The sequence below is a fragment of the Chionomys nivalis genome, chromosome 21 (genome assembly GCF_950005125.1).
Source record: "Chionomys nivalis chromosome 21, mChiNiv1.1, whole genome shotgun sequence".
In the NCBI taxonomy this organism is placed as follows: domain Eukaryota; kingdom Metazoa; phylum Chordata; class Mammalia; order Rodentia; family Cricetidae; genus Chionomys; species Chionomys nivalis.
Genome location: NC_080106.1, coordinates 51051042 through 51067647, shown reverse-complemented (window position 1 = coordinate 51067647; position 16606 = coordinate 51051042). Strand labels below are relative to the sequence as shown.

General features: G+C 38.5%; 1 protein-coding gene across 1 annotated transcript in view; it reads left to right on the top strand.

Annotated features, from left to right (window-relative positions):
- Positions 1-3364: 3364 nt before the first annotated feature.
- The window catches only part of Iqcm (IQ motif containing M), a 425687-nt gene continuing 412445 nt past the window's right edge, over positions 3365-16606 (top strand). The window contains exons 1-3 of the mRNA XM_057753761.1: positions 3365-3401; positions 9725-9807; positions 12038-12302. Coding sequence (XP_057609744.1) covers positions 3365-3401; positions 9725-9807; positions 12038-12302 — 385 coding nt within the window. The remainder of the gene's footprint in view (positions 3402-9724; positions 9808-12037; positions 12303-16606) is intronic.

Here is a 16606-nt window from a genome sequence, read left to right as displayed (position 1 = left end):
CTGTAGTGAGGAGCAGCAGCGGGGCTGCGTCCCGCCACCCGGCTAGCTTTACCCGAATTACAATGTACATTTCCATCTCTGATATTATTTATATAATAACATTGTTTACATTTGATATGTAATGACATTGTTTAGAGTTGAAGATCATTGTCTTCATATATTGCACAGTTGTTTATTCTCTTAGTCTTCAAGTTAGATAGGTATTGAGAATTATATGTTTGTCATATTTATTTTTAGGTTAATCAGGTTTTTTTAGATACATAGGGATTATATTTAGTATAGGTAGTATAATCTTCAGCCTCTTCGAAGAGCTGTAGAAAATGGCCTTTAATCTAACCTAGAATTCTGTGGCAACAAGACACAATCACTCCTGGCAACACCACTCTACTCCCGAGAGAACGTTGAGCACCAAAGACACTCCACTGGGAGTTTCTTTCTACTCAAAGACCTTGCAAAAATTCTGATTGGTGTTAGAAAGTTTATATTTAAGTAGTAGCCTCATGTATTATAATTTTCAAATTGCAAAGCATCTTAAGTGTTGTCTTTGAGCCCCTTCATATGGGTGAAAAAATGCATTATGAGTATGTAAATGATTTCCACTCAGCCCTGGCTGTGCGGATGAACTATAACCAGAACGTATGTCTCCTGACTCTGATAAATCACAATTCCTGAAACTAAGCAAACAAAATTCTTGCAGGGAATTGTATCCCCTCCAGGAAGTCTTTCAAGCTTTCTCTTCCTCCTACTGATTGAATTCCCTACTTTATTGTAATGGAGACAATATTGTATCATGGTGAAAAGAAAACTGCTTTGTGCTCAGTGGGTGTTGGCTCAAGAACAGGGCTTCTCAGTTCCAAGACATGGTCTTGAGCTTTGCACAACCAACTGGTGTTAATTGTCCCAGGATGTCACTGTTTTGAAAACTTGGAGCCCTGAATCCTGGGTGACACTTCAGTCTGAGTTAACTTAGGATATTATTTATTCTTTTAACCAAAAACGTTATCCTGTAAAATGTGGATGATGATGATGGTGGTGGTGGTGATTGTTGTAGCAGCGTAAATGAAGGCAGACAGAAATTATAAGAATATATTCAGCTTTAATTAGGGAAAGACTCAGCTCCCAACATCCAGGTAAAGAGTGGGAGGAGTGAGAATATGAGCAAAGAGGTCAATTCCTTGCATTTTTTCCGGTATTTTATCTTGTTATAATTTCTTGCTCAACCTGGATACAAGGGGGAGGGCCTTGGTCTTCCTCAAGGGATATGACAGACTCTGTTGACTCCCCATGGGAGGCCTCACGTTGGGTGGTGTGAGGAGAAGACAAGAAGGGGAGAGTGGGAGGATGGGAAAGTGATGGAACTGGGGTTGGCAGATTGGTATGAAAAATAAGATTGTTTTAAAAATAAAATAACATAAATATTTTTTATTTATTTGTAAAGTATTTTAGATGTTTGTGTTTTTAATTTTGGATTATGTAAAGACTAAAATTAAATGTGAGTATTGATCCTTTTACTCAGGTATGACTCCATCTGATAGTGATTACACGTTTTATTCTCTACAAGTCTTTCTACTTAGCCATGATGGTGGAGCGACACTCAGATCCCACCAGCCCAGTGCAATCTACTTGTCTATGATGGTGGAGTGTCAGTCTGATTCCACAAGCCCAGTTGTAATCTGCCACTGGTGGATGGTGCTTGTTTATCATGGAGATTCAGCTGGAATAACAGGATAAATGGGGAGAGAGATGGTAGGAGAAGGATCTTCATGAATGGCTTGAAATGGGTGCAGAGAGGAGTCTAGTCAGGTGATTTGCTCCAATTTTGGTGGTGGATTTTGAGGAGAGGAGAGGGAGATGCAGACCTACAGGAGGCTACCTGTGTCTCTAGCTTCAGTAGTCTGTGTGTTCCCAGGGAATGCCTGGTGGAGTTGAGGGCTGGGATAATGGAATGGGTGGGGGTTTGGAGGTTTGGAGGGGAAGATCCCTGTGATGCGCTGGAGCTGGGGTAGGGTCAGAAAGGAGGATGAAGCAGGTGTTCAGCTACAGAGCTGGAGATGAGAATGGGAAGTTGAGTTTGGAGGAGTGGACGGAGTGGTGAAGATCTGCAGTTGGTCTACCTGCTTCCCTGGCTGGAATCAGGTTTTCTTTGAACCATTATAATAAGGCAGGGGCTCAAAAAGGATTATAACTTAACCAAGTAGAATGCCAAAAATAATTATAAAGTATAATGTGATGGGTTTAAAAGTTATCAGTTTAACGTCTCCTTTTTAAAACTTAAATAAAACCAAAAAATAATCAATAATAAATCACTTTCATTTGTACCTTAAATATTTAAATATTTTAGATGAGAATGGAAATAGTAGAAACATTTTAACATGCTATTGCTTGACCTTTACTGAACTGACTACAACAACCATCTTATGAAACAGTTAAGCTCAACTTCTCTGGGCCTGGAGCCTCTTAGCCTTTGGCTAAGGAGCGATGAGAGGAGGTGCATGCTGGGAGACTCCGAGGTCCTCTCACATCAGAAGAGCCAGGTGACCATCTGTTGTCTCCAGTGCCTTCTGAGGATTAATTTAAATATAGATGAAATTTCTTTCTGTAAAATCTTCTGGTTTTTGTATGAGGCAGTAGGGCTTAGGTAGGCTAGGAGTTGGCAAAGATCACATGCTTTGGCACTGGAAGGTTCGGGACTGAATTTGAGTTTTCAGGTACCACAGAACTCCTGAATTCTGATGATTTGTGTTGAGGAATGCGTTGCCTAATGACTAAAATATTTCTTTCTTCCTACCTCCTGGTTCTATATAAGCAAACTCAATTTATAAAGAAAAGTAGTTCATTTAACTCACAGTTTCAGAGGTGCAAGAGCATGGTGCTAACTTTGTTCCAGCCCCAGGGGGGATGCTCTTGGCTGAACTCCTCACAGTTGGGAGTGCATGAGAAAGTGGGTGATCCCGCATGTCTCAGAAACAGGAAGCCAAAGGGGTTAGAGACTCTGCTGCCTCTTCTGATTGCACACTACAGTTGACTTAAAGACTTCTCACTCCATCCTCTCAAGTCTTTCACGTGACCATTGCGGCACTATGGGCCATGCTTTCAGCACATGAACCTTTGGGAATACATTTTAAAATGCCCAAACCCTTACACAGGTTGTTTGGAACCAGTAAGGTAGGATGGATACAGACACTCCATAAACTAGAGGGGATGCTGAAAGTCTAGATCAGAGTAACAAAATATCAGAGTGTTAGGTATTCATTTTATTTATTCATGGATAAAAGAAATAGCTAAAATAAATGTTCATCGTGTCTTTATCACTCATGTAACCACAGAGTTCACCATTCATAGAGGATCAGCCCACCTGCCCATCATGGCAACTGCAGAAGCCATACGTGCAAGAGCAGACGGTGAGTACCCATGTTTACATAACTCGTGTGGAAAGCAAGACACTCTCAATGTTTTGAAGAGCCGTTTCCTCTGATTTAATTACTCCAAGAACAAGCCATGAGCTAGCATGACTTACGACAATGTGCTCACCCTCTGTCCACCAGAAAAGACTCAACACAATATCCACTCATCCTGTGAGGCCTTCCACTGCTAAACAAGTCTGGTGAGAGAAACTAGGAGTGCCATGACTGACAACTGATCATTTTTACCTGTTTAGAAATTGACCTTTTCTACATGTGCATTTCTTGAAACATTTTGGTTTTTACCTGTTAGATATATTTTTATTTTAGCCAAAGGTTATGTTTTTTAAAATAAAGCTTAGGAGGACCTTAAGAATGGAAAACCAGAGTTTATGCTGCTCTGACTGAAAGAGGAGGGATTCCCACAACTTATGAAATTAAGGAAGTACAGATTTAAGTCACTGCTTGAATTGGGATCCATCTCACTGTTATTTCTCAGGAGACATTTGTGTTTTAAAACTTTTCTACAGTGATGCAATATAAAGTTTTAACTCTTTAAAGGAATTTTTTATGGCGAGCTGATTAGCGGTAGTTTATGCTGTTCTGTATTATAGCATATTTTCTACTAAATGTCTCAGAGTTTGTTTATAAATTCTTTATAGAAAAAAACCTAGGCACTATAGTAGCTAGAAACAGGTGCAGTTACTATCATATTTGAGTATATTTAGCAGTGAACAGGATACTTAATGGTGACTTAATGAGTATATATGGAATCAAGTCCCATTGTGCCTAAGGGTTTTACGTATTTGGGTTGTTTATACATTTTGGCACTACATTTTACAAATGTAATCCAAGTTGGTCTCAAACTCTTTTGCCTCAGCTTCCTGGATGCTGGGATTACTGGCATGTGCCAACACACATAGCTTGAGAGTTTGAGAGTGTCTTTTCTGAGTTCCGTGAAATCAGTCACATAGACAGGCAGAGATTTAGTTAGAACTGTCCGTGCAAGATCTTCACCCACGTGACCATAAAGTTTTGATTATCTTCTTAGCAAGTCTTTGCAAAGCCTACCTGGAAAATCAAGTCTTTGATTGGGAATGGGTGAAACCTGAATGCAGCAAGCCATGGATTTGAAAAATACATGTTTGCAAGGCCCTGGAGGCTGTTTGGATGCGTAAGAGGCTTGTTCTGTGTTGCAGTCAAGAGATGGCTCATTCCCTGTCATATTTTCCATGACTAGATTTTCTTCCTGTAGCTCAGCTTGGAACTCTACTGGAGTAGCTCAGCAGAACAGCAGTGTGAGAAACATCATACTGCTAGCATTCAGTCCAGTCTTATGAAGAATGAGACTTTTTAAAGATTAACGTATGAAATTATTTGTGTGACTCCAAACTTTTGGAATCAGAGGTGTGCATTTATTTTTTTGGAAATAATATTTGCATTCATATATCAGGTAAGTTTATTATGGCCATTTCAATCTCTAAAATTTAGTTTATTATAAAATATTGTTATTGCTTATAAAAATTTTCTACTTATTTTTGGGTTTTTAGTAACAGAAAATCTCAAAGATGACATTTTTTATTGTCTGTGAACATATTAATTCATTAATTTTAGAAACATATTTATAACTAAGAAGATGATTAAAAATAAATTAGAAGGTTATTTGTCTTTTTGTTATTGAAAAACAAGAATTGATTAGTGAAATTAAATATTAGTCATCTTCAGGTTAAGTAATAATTTATTTATCCTATTTAGGATGAATACATAATTAACAGAAAAAAATTTAGTACAATGACAGCAATACAGTAATAACAATTACTTAATGGGAAAACTTATGTATTGGGTCTTGTAGCTAAATATTCTCAGACAAGATCTAAATCAACTCCCTTAACAGCTTCATAGGACACACTATCCCTGTTTACCAAGAAGAAAACCAAGACTTGGGAAAATAAAATAGGTTCATGAGCAAACTGAATTAAAACATAGCAGGACAGCAGCTTCTTCAGTTACTCTGTGTGTGGTGGGTCTGTGTTTACAAATGTGGTGATGTACAGATGTCCTAGTGTAGAAGGACTAGCAGCGACAACTTAGTCATTTCAGTTATTATGTCACTTAGATATACAAGAACTTCATGCTTACATCCTTACCCTTCTGTATCAGAGAAGCAGGAAGCTCAAACATTGATGGGTAGACTCTTACTATCAGAGTTAAACATTGATGGATGGACCCTTACTATCAGAGTTAAAAATTGATGGACGGACCCTTACTATCAGGGTTGTTCAGTATTCAAATCTTTAGTCTCACCTGTTGAACATAGACCTACTCTTGGAGCTGATAAGAATGAAGAAATAACTCTAGCACAGCCTTTCCCATTGTATTGAGATCTGAATTCTCTTATGCTGCCATGGAAAACTATCCCTTCAAAACTAAATTCATTTAGAGCAGAAACCAGACTAGCTGACTCAGCACCTTTGGTGATGAGGCCAAGCTTGAAAACAGTATGAATGTGCCAAGGACCTCAGCAGAGCCGCCTCAGGATCCATGGGAAATTGTTGAATTATGGCCTTTGTTGTCTGCTCTGCTGCTTTATCATCAAACATTGGCCTTGTTCCACTGCCGTCTTCCACGGCTTAACCACAGGTCTAACCTGCAGTGGCAGGACTTCAGGGTCCAAATCCGCTTGCTAATCCCAGGAAGGCCTTTAGGATGCCCAGAGTGCATGTGGGCTTCTCTACAGTTGAAAGGAGATATGCGGCACTATTGAGCATGGAAAGATCAGGTACACTGATGTCGACAAATAGCACAGCTAGGAAGAAAATTATATCTTGAGAATTTAACTCCTCAATCAAAACCAGTGCATTAGGTGACAAGGAAGGTGCATGCAGAATGACAGGCCTAGAATGAGTGTCAACAAAACGTATTCTAGGAACGTGAGCAGTCTCAGAGGAGTCTATGGTACTCATGGCGGGTGTGTGACACCAAGGGAGCAGCAGATATGCAGCAAAGAGCAGCAAGTGGTACAGGAGTCCAGAGCCATTGCAGGCCCTCGGCAGTCCCCCAGAGCTCCGCAGCTCAGAGATTTGTCTGTGAGTGAGCACTGGATCATCTCTAACGTGTTGGCTGAAATGAACACATTATAGTTTATACAAGGTCACATTTTCAGAAAAACCAAGACTTATTGTTTGTCATGTAACTGGCAGATGACAGTTTTTTTTTTTTGGGGGGGGGGTTTCGAAACAGGGTTTCTCTGTGGTTTTGGAGCCTGTCCTGGAACTAGCTCTTGTAGACCAGGCTGGTCTCGAACTCACAGAGATCCACCTGCCTCTGCCTCCCGAGTGCTGGGATTAAAGGCGTGCGCCACCACCGCCTGGCCAGATGACAGTTTTTATTATGAAAAATTGTAAAGATATATTGCCTTCTCATTGGTCACAGTTTCTCTGTTCTCTGATACAGATGTGAACCCTTACAATTTGAATTATGAGAAAGTTGTTGGGAACTTTCTTATTTAAATCTCTTAGGGATATGTTTTCATATCCTGTGTCTGGAAGTAAAATAGTTCACAGGGTAAATATATTTTAATTTTATAAAAATTTCCATACCTCTTGTGTTTATCCCATTTATCCATAACTTTGGGGACTATGGAAATTCAACTACACCAGAGGAAAATAACTGAAGCTGGAAATGATTGCCATAGAATGAGAAAAAAGACAAACCTCAGAGCCACACTGGGAACATCATCCCAGTTCCATTCCTTCAGGAAGAGAGTGCTTGGCTAGAGACCCCTCAATGTAGAATTTCATCTTAGTTGCAATTTCATGAAACTGACAGCTTTATATTCTGAAGTCTATGTGAGAACAACCTCTTAGGGCTCTGGATTGGGACATCAGAGATTGCTTGGTCTGCACCAGTGATACACAATTCTTCAGGAATACAGACATGAATCTCAACAAGTACCTTTCATTGAAAAGAGAAAACTGCCACCAACAATGGTCCTTAGATTACACAGACACCCTTGAATGCATGAGGACTGGGAATCTGGTTATGTCTTACCAGCACATCCATATAGAGCAGGTAGGGAGACAGCATAGGGAGCAAGGAGCAGGTGGAATTCTTAAGGATTGCTAGGGACAACTTTGGTGCTGTTTATCCCAACACAACAGCTTTGGTTTCTTTTTTTCCTAACTCAGTACTTTGGAAGGAGACTACTTTCTGGTTGTTATTTTCCTGTATTTCTAAGTTTTTGCTCTGCTCCAGTCCTCAGAACTTGATTATACCAGCTCCTGGAAGCCCATGACTTCACATAGTAAATAGCAACATGGTGTTGTGAGCATCCATGCAGGGACAGTTTTGTTTTTGCCCTAACTCTAAACTGCATTGTTGTTAATGTAAAGTGTGCATACCGTGAAATGCAGGAATCTTAGGTGTTCATGAGATTAATGATTGTTATAAGAGCCCGTTAAAGCCAAGCCCGCATGAGGCTACTGAATAGTGCCATCATCTCAGATGTTTCTCTCATGGCTCCCCTTAGGGACTTCTCACTCAATATGCCCACCAGAAGATTCATTGTTGTTTCGTTCATACCATTGATGATTCTGTTTATCCTAGAACTTCATATAAGGGAAACCGCAGTATGTTCTATTTGTATGTTACTCGAACTTGGCATGCTGTTTTTAAGACCCACCCCCATGCTGCGCATGTGGATAATTTGGTTCCTTTTTTTTTTTTGATGGTTAACAGTTTTATCACATGAATATAAGCCAGTTTATTTCTCCATTCTCTTATTTATACATATGTGAGTCTTTTCCAATTTGGCTTATGAGCAAGTTGCTGTAAGCAATCTTATTCAAATCTCTTATGAACATGTTTTCATTTTCTATAATGCATATTTGGAAGTAAAATTGCTTGATCACAGAATAAATGCATTTTAATTTTACAAACATTTCCACACCTTTTCCAAGCCGCTTATTCCATTTTGTTTTTGTATTTGTATTTCCACCAGTAACACAGGAGTTTCAGTTTTCCTAGCTCAGGTGGTGTGACAGAGTCTCATGTTTTCACTATGAACAGAGCAAGTTCTCTAAAATTGCTTAAAATCGGATGTAAACAGAGAGAGGAACCTCTCTGAAGACATACAAAGGAGAAGTGTATGGCGAGCCCACACAGTGCAAAGTTAATTTGTAGAGGTACAACTTAAAACTTTATGAAGTCCAGGTTAAGAGGAGGAAGCTGGGCAATACTTCTCAATACCAGAATCAGGTAATTCTGAAAGGCACACTTAAGAATGGACTCTTGGATTAGGATATGTGAGGATGATATGCATGCCAGAGAGTTGTTTGTTTTTTAGCTTTGCTTAAAGGAAATTATGAAATTTAGGAAAGTAGAAATGAAGCTCGTAGTGGTGGCGCACACCTTAATCACAGCACTTGGGAGGCAGATGCAGGTGGATCTTTGTGAGTTCTAGGCCAGCCTGAAGCAGAGCGAGTTTCAGGACTCTTAGGACTGTTACACAGAGAAACCCTGTCTTGCAAAACCAAAACCAAACAAAAAACAACAAACAAAAAAGAAAATAGAAATGAGATAAGCACTATCATAAAACTATAGACCACTAGGTATGAATATTCATCCATGTTAGTCCTACAGATTTATTGAGGCATTTTACTTTGTAATTGTTACCTTATCAACAAGGTATAATTTAAATATACTCTGAGAAATATATAATCATATGCATTAGTCAATTAGTCAACAGGGTAAGAGTCAACACTTTTTATGCCCCAAACGCATTTTAATAATTTTTGCAAGATGATATTCAGGGATTTACTGTAGGAAACATGCCCCCAGCGATGCTGAAGCATGCATGGACAGCCCGTTTATATTGGGTTTCATGGTCTGAGTTGATGAGGATGTCTGCCCAGGTATCTTCCTCAAGGAACAGGTTCCACCGAGATACGAACTCAGATCGCTGGATTCAGAGTCCAGAGGATTAACCATTACACCACGGGAGCTGGTCACTTATTTCATTATCCCAACCATTATAAATTGGGTTTTCCTTTTAAATAGCAGATATTATATAAAAGAATCAGTATATTCATTTCTTTTTAATCTAATTGTAGACAATCCTTCTATAGAGTCCCACAAAACTCACCACTGCCCTCAACATTCCATCATTTACTTTCACCACCTTAATTAAGGAAGTATAAGTAATTACTATAACCAGTGCCTCAGTGGCTGTGCAAATTCCAAGCCTGCCTGAGATCTTGTCTCAGAAATCAAACAAACAAAATGAAGACTTTTATTTTTAAAAAGTGGTTTTGTTTCTATTTTAGGTCCTGTATTACAAACCACCCAGCAAGACTTTTTGCAAGAAGCAAAATCTCTTATTGCCCAACATTACAAACGAATAAATGAGGTAGTACTTTTCATTATTGAGTGTGTTGTATTAAAAAATGGATAAGTACTTAATACTGTACTGTTTATCACAAACGGTTATAGGCTCTGAGGAAGGGAACGACTCCTTCAGTAACTTTCATAACAATTGATTCAGGTGACATGGAAAAACAAGAATTTTACTTTTGAAAATTATTCATTATGTATGTATTTAGTCTGCACATCTGATACAATTTTTAATGGCATTAACACTTATTTGTATTATCTTAAGTAAATATCCATTTAACACTGTTTAGACAAAACTAAAATTAAAAATTCACAATGTACCTCTTCTGTGGCCTCAGCATGACATGAGTGTGCCTGTCTCCTCCTAGGTCACTTTGCATTAGAGCTCTCCTCCAGCCCATAGGCCCTGCAGGGAGACTGTCTCTTCTGAATGTTGCATCCCCAGCAACAACTGTTGTGCCTTGCTCAACAAATATGCAGAGTGGCAGACAGTTGTGAGGCTTCAGGAAGGATGAAAGGGGAAAGGGTGACACACACAGACAGGGTCACAGTTCTGAGCGAAGGCTTTGCCAAGCAGGTGGGAAGACAAGTACATCTTTAGGCATATAGGGGAAAGAAGGGATCTTAAGGATGTGTGTCTGCTCTTTGCAAATAGAGTTTTAAGCAGAATTTTAATGATGCTTCTTTTATTGGAAAAAGGAATGTGCTTTTAGTTATTTTGTTGATGAACCTTTTTGCTGAAAATGACCATGGGTAGTTTTAGCTATATAATAAATACTCTTTACAAATAATGCTAATTTTCTCTAAAAGTTTAAACTATCTTAATTATATTTCCTTTTTAGTAATAGAAAAGGCATATATGGTGAATAGGTTCAGGGTTAGACATGTACCTTGGAAATCTGACTTGCTTTGAGAATTATATGTAATTTTTACAACTATTGTATTCCTAATATTTTATCTGGCAAAAACAATACTTATCGCCAAAATCTTATTGACATCTTGAGTTGGTAACAGTTAGAACCAACAACAATTTGAATTTTTGTAACCAGCCGTATCTGTCTTTAGAGCAGATATTGTATGAACAATCACATTTCGGAGATTGGGAACTGTATTAGTTTTCCACTGCATATGTTGGTCAAAATTAAGAAACAAGCAATTAAACACATCTGAAAAATTATATACTGTTATCAATATGGTTTTCATGGCAGAATATTGTCATTTGTTTCCCAGCCACCCAGACTCCAAAAATAATCAGAAACTATGCTATTTGCAATACTGTTTGGCCAATAGTTTAAGCATATTTTTAGCTAGCTTTTATATCCTAAACTAACCCATCTCCATTAATCCGTGCATCACCATGAGGTCATGGCCTACAGGCAAAATTTGGGCAGACTCCGGCGGAGGCATCTGTCTCCAGCAGTTTCTACGTGGCTTCTTATTGACTCTACCTTCTTTCTCCAAGAATTCAATTTAGTTTTCCCACATAGCTATATTCTGTTAAGCCACTGTCTGAAACAGCTTCTTATTAACCCATGGCAATAAAGCATATTCACAGCATACAGAGGGGAAGCCCACATCAGCACAACTCCATGTATGTTGAGTGATTTTCAGTTTAACAGAGACAGGTTTGGGAATTTTATTGGCAATTAAGAGTTCTCAGAGGTGGCTAAAATTAATTAAATGTGATTTTAAAATAGATTCTATTCTGAGCCTGTATTTTTTATTTTTGACATTATAATTTAATGATAACATATCTCCTCCCTTTCTTCCCTTGAAACTCCTCTTTTCTTATGCTCTTCCCTGCTCCTCTTCAAATTCATGACCTCCCTTTTCTTTCCTTTCTCCCGTTCCTCTTCTTCTTTGTGCATATGTACATATATGCACCTGAAGATATATTCCTAAATATAACCTGTTCCGTCTGCATAATGCTGCTTACATGAATGTTTTCAGGACTGACCATTTGTGTGTCTTCATTTTAAAATATCTATTTTGAGCGGAAGTTGCTATTTTACAATTCACTTTTCTTTGGAAGTAGACAGGAACACTCACAGATGGGAATGACTTTAGAGTGGGAGCTTAACTGTTAACTGTCATGTGTACTGCAGTAAACGTCTTCTACAGCAAGACACTTGGAAAATGCAGTTAGTGAAGACATGATTTTATCTTGACAAAATTTACTCACAAAATTTACTATGTAATTATATTAAATAAAGAATATTAAATTTTATTTTTTGTTTTATTTACAGAATAAGTCTCAAGGTACTTCTATAAATGTTTTTAAAAATAAACACCAAAAACCAAAAACTGGCAAGTTTATCCCTTTTGAGATTAAGAAAAGTGAAATCCTCAATGTTGTTAAAGAACATCGGATGGTACTCAGAAGCATTAGCTATCCCAAGGACGCTTCCAAATGTTCACCTTTAACTGAGGACTCGCAGCAAATTTTCTTCACGGAGCCACAGGTTTTGAATATAAAAGAGAAGTACCAGCCTGTAGATCTTTTCAAGATTGGTAAGCTTTGATCAAGAAAATCAAGAACCAACACATGGAACTTTTTACTGTTTGTGAGCTTGAAATGAGATTTCATGGTTCAGATAATACCTAGAACTTTATATTTTAGCAGTGAAAGCTAGAGGTTAATTGGTGGAGCTTCTAACCTTTGGTCCACCAGAAACTGTGACAAAAGCATCCTAATGGGGAAAGAGATCTTGAGAACCAGACCTGGCTTATGTGTTTTCTATCTGCAGATTTTTTTTTCTAGTACAGATTGTCCAAGAATATCTATTTTCCTGGTACTGAGCAGCTTGTTTTCGGTTGAGAGGGATGGCTATGGCAGGTAGCCTCTATCTAAGCTCCTAAACAGAATTCCCAGGCTGTAGAGTTTTCTTTAAGGAAAACATTAGTAAACATTTATTCTCTATTAGAAGCATCCTAAAGTGGAAGGCTTGGTTTCTTTTAGGCAAAGTTGATACTGTTTTATTCATAGTAACAGCTTAAATGAATGACCTCATAGCACATTTCTAGCTACAGTAATGAAAGCCTCCTGTTAACTCAGGCATTTCTAAAATATTTACTAAGTCATTTATCTGTTTGTAGTTTTCTCATTCAACAAATATTGTCTTTTCTTATTCACTGCATGACAATTGCTGGACTAGAGGTAAAATCAAGTGTTATGAAAACATTAAGGAGTAACAAAGACCAGAATGAAAATTTATCAGCAGAGATCTCACTAGAAATAGGTGTTAAAATGTTTCTTTAGTGGTAAGTTGGGAACAGAAAGAAGCTACCTTGAAGAGTTGGAGCAAAATAAATTGATCCCCAGGAGGGTGAAAGATCATGATATATGTTAGGAAATGAGGTTGGGAGGAGAGATGGGGTAGATTGAGGCACCCACGCAGTGTAGGATTTGAACCTATGCTTCATAAAAGCAACTCATGATTCTAAAGTCATGTTGAGGCATAACTAGATATTCTTTAAAAAATAAAACTGGAAACAGAGTCAATGGAGAAAATAACAGCAGAGATGCATGAGGAGACTAGCCGAGAATGAGCCCCAGTACCAGACCTATGCTAGGGCAGTGAGGTGAGATGTGGGATAATGGTGCACCTGAGTGTATTCTTGGGATATTAGTCCTCTCTGATTTGCCTTGATAAAGTGGTCTTTAGTAGTTGAGAGCAGAGGAAAACATACAAACAACAATGAAAACAAACAAACCCTGTATAGTATACTCCATAATTGAATTTTCTTTGATAATTAATATATCAAAATCTCATAAAAGCACTATAGTAATCCATTTATTGTTTTTATTCTCAATTCTGCTGACTAAGAACATTCCCGTATTACATTTTTATTGCTGTGGCAAACTACCATGACCAAGTCAACTTGTAGAAGAAAGCATTTATTTAAGTTTGTGGTTTCAGAAGCTTTTAGTCCATGAGCGCCGTATCATATTGGAGAGCATGGCAGCAGGCAGACAGGAATGTTTTTGAAATAGTAGCTGAGAGCTTATAACTTGATCCATAAACATGGGGTAGAAGGGGCAAGAGACTTTGGAAATGGTGCTGGGCTTTTGAAATCTAAACCTCACTTCCAGTGACATGTCTAGTCCACGAGGGCCACACCTCCTTATCTTTCCTAAACAGTTCCACCAATGGGGGACCAAATATTCAACCTTATGAGCTTATGGAGCCATCATTCTCTTTCAATCCATTGCTCCTCACCTTCTTTCTCATACATTGTGCCTGTCAGTTCTTGAAACTATTGTTTCTTTAAATATATGTCAGTAAATTCAGATCAGAGGACTGTAAGATGAATAAACAGGTTTTCTTAAATTAACAGAATAAAGTGGAGACATGAAGATGTTAAGGTTTTTAAACTAGAAAACTGAGCAGATATCACTGAGTTGAGAAGAGGATTCAGAGTATTCTGTAATCAGTTTCTGTTGCTACAGAATACCTGATTTGTGTGTGTGTGTGTGTGTATGTTTGTATATGTATGTATTTCACACGGTTATGGAAGCTTCACAAACAGAAATATTATGTTTAGTCAAGGCCTTAGCACTGCTTCCTAGGTAATAATTTGTATGCTGCATAATTTGGAAGGAATAAAAGCTATGTCCTCACATGGTATGAGACTTTTGAGGAGTGGCAAAGTCTTAAGAGCTTCATCCTCTACCATTTTAACTTGAGATCTATGATATTGGAAGGACATAAACATTCAAACCATTTTAGGGGTAATTTAGATAATAGGAAATGGGGAAAGAAATGAAGGAAGCTTAAAGTATTGCATTTTTAGATCTATCAAATAGACATTCATATTGAGGTAGCCATTATGAAGTTGGGAAAAGAAATATGGAAATTAAGAGAGCAGTAGATGAAGACTGAATATTAAAATCTCTCTCAGTGTGAATCATTAAGGTACCGAAATTGTGTGATTCATGCATTTGTTCAGAAACATCCACTTATTTATTACTTAAAGGATAAGGAGACAAAAGCTATACTAGTTCCAGTCTAGAAGTTCATACTTGATGCATGTAATTTATATGCTCTTTGCTGAAGTAGGGTATGTAAAACATAAGAATATAGTATGGATGATACTATAAATAGAAGGAAGCTCTGTTGCTTTAAAATTAATAGGAGAAATCACATCTGATCAGGCAGTCGGGCATGTATTCCCTGGAACTTTAAAGTGGTAAATTTTGAAAAATAGATGTTTGTTAATATAAGAAAGAAGGAACACCTTATCTGGTCAGTGGACCTCATGTACACCTGATGATGCTGGATGACATGAGAATGAGCATGCATCTTCAAGGAAACTGGAATCTGCTTGCCAGGCCTCCTTAGCCTTATTCCCCAGGGAAAGGTGAGTGTGCTATCCGCCCATTCTGCAGACTCACGATGCAGGACAATCATGGTCCATAGGGAGTCAAGTCAAAGCAGAAACTCAGTTTATTACTGTGAGTGTCAGCTTACACTTATATAGGTTAAGTGACGTCGTACCTCCAGCCAATGAGAGACAGCCAAGCCCTCCCTCTGGCTGGAGGGGCATCTACCTAGATTTTGCTGTCTCTCATCCCCACTTGGTAGCTTTGAGAGTATCCTTCCAACTTGGGTCAGGTTTTTCTCTGTCCTACAGGCCTCAAAATATAAGCCCTGAGATAATTTTGGGTCAACACCCCCCTTTTTGTTTTATATCCCACCCTTACCCCTGCCACCAGGCCAGAATAGCTCACTGGGAAGAGGGTACAGGTCAGGGCCATCTCTATCTGGAGTTTCAGCCTGAATACCCTCAAATTAAAGAGTTCATCTGTGGGGTGAGATGTATCGAGCCTATCATAATGTACTCGAAGGGCCATGAGTTGTATCTATTGCATCTGTTTTTGGAAAGTTAGTTTCAGCCTTTGGAGAATGCATGGGTCAAAAAAGACAAATCAATAAACAAATAGCCATTGGCCCAATTAGGGAAGAGATAAGTGTGGTAAGCTATGGGGACCAATTAAACCAGGTCTCATAGGGGGTCCTTGAATTAAATGAATCAATATCGTTTCTTAACTCATCTAGGATTCTTGTAACTATGCTGGAATGGTCTGCATAGAAGTAGCATTCTTTCCAAGTGCCCTGCAAATTCCTCCTTGTTTCATAAACAGCAAGTCCAAGCCTCTCCTATTTTGTAAGGTTACCATTGCTAAGGAATCCAAAGACCTTTGTAAATAACGTAATGCAATCTCCGTCTTTTCTAAGGTCACTGTTAATTGTGAGTGAATTATTCCAATTTCTTGTTGTAAAATCACCAGGAATGAGGTGCCCAGGGCAGTCCTGGCCACCCCTAGTCCCATCAATGTGTTGAGGGCTCGGGGCCGTTAGGGGCTCTCTCTTATACCTTGGAGCTAGGAATTCTTTTTGCATGTGGTAAAGCATGTGAGGGAAAATTCATATCTTCAGCCCTGTGTCAACAAAGGATCTGGGCCCCTCCATCGGTTAGTGAGAGGATCCTTCTACCTAACCCCAATGTTTCTGGAATCTATTTTGTTGATCTGATTTTTGAAAATTTAAAATGTTGATAGTTAATAATGCCTTTTGCAATTGTAGATGGGAGAGACTTCTCCCCCTTTTTGTTTCATAAGGACCTCTTTGAGATACTGGTGATGTCTTTCGACAATCCCTTGACCCTGAGGATTGTATGGAATCCCGGTGGTATGGGATATATTCTATCTCTGGAAGAATTCTTTTGATATTTTGCTAATAAAACAAGGGTTGTTGTCAGTCTTGACCTGTTGTGGTAGTCCCAATGCAGCAAAATATTTTAAGAACTGGCTT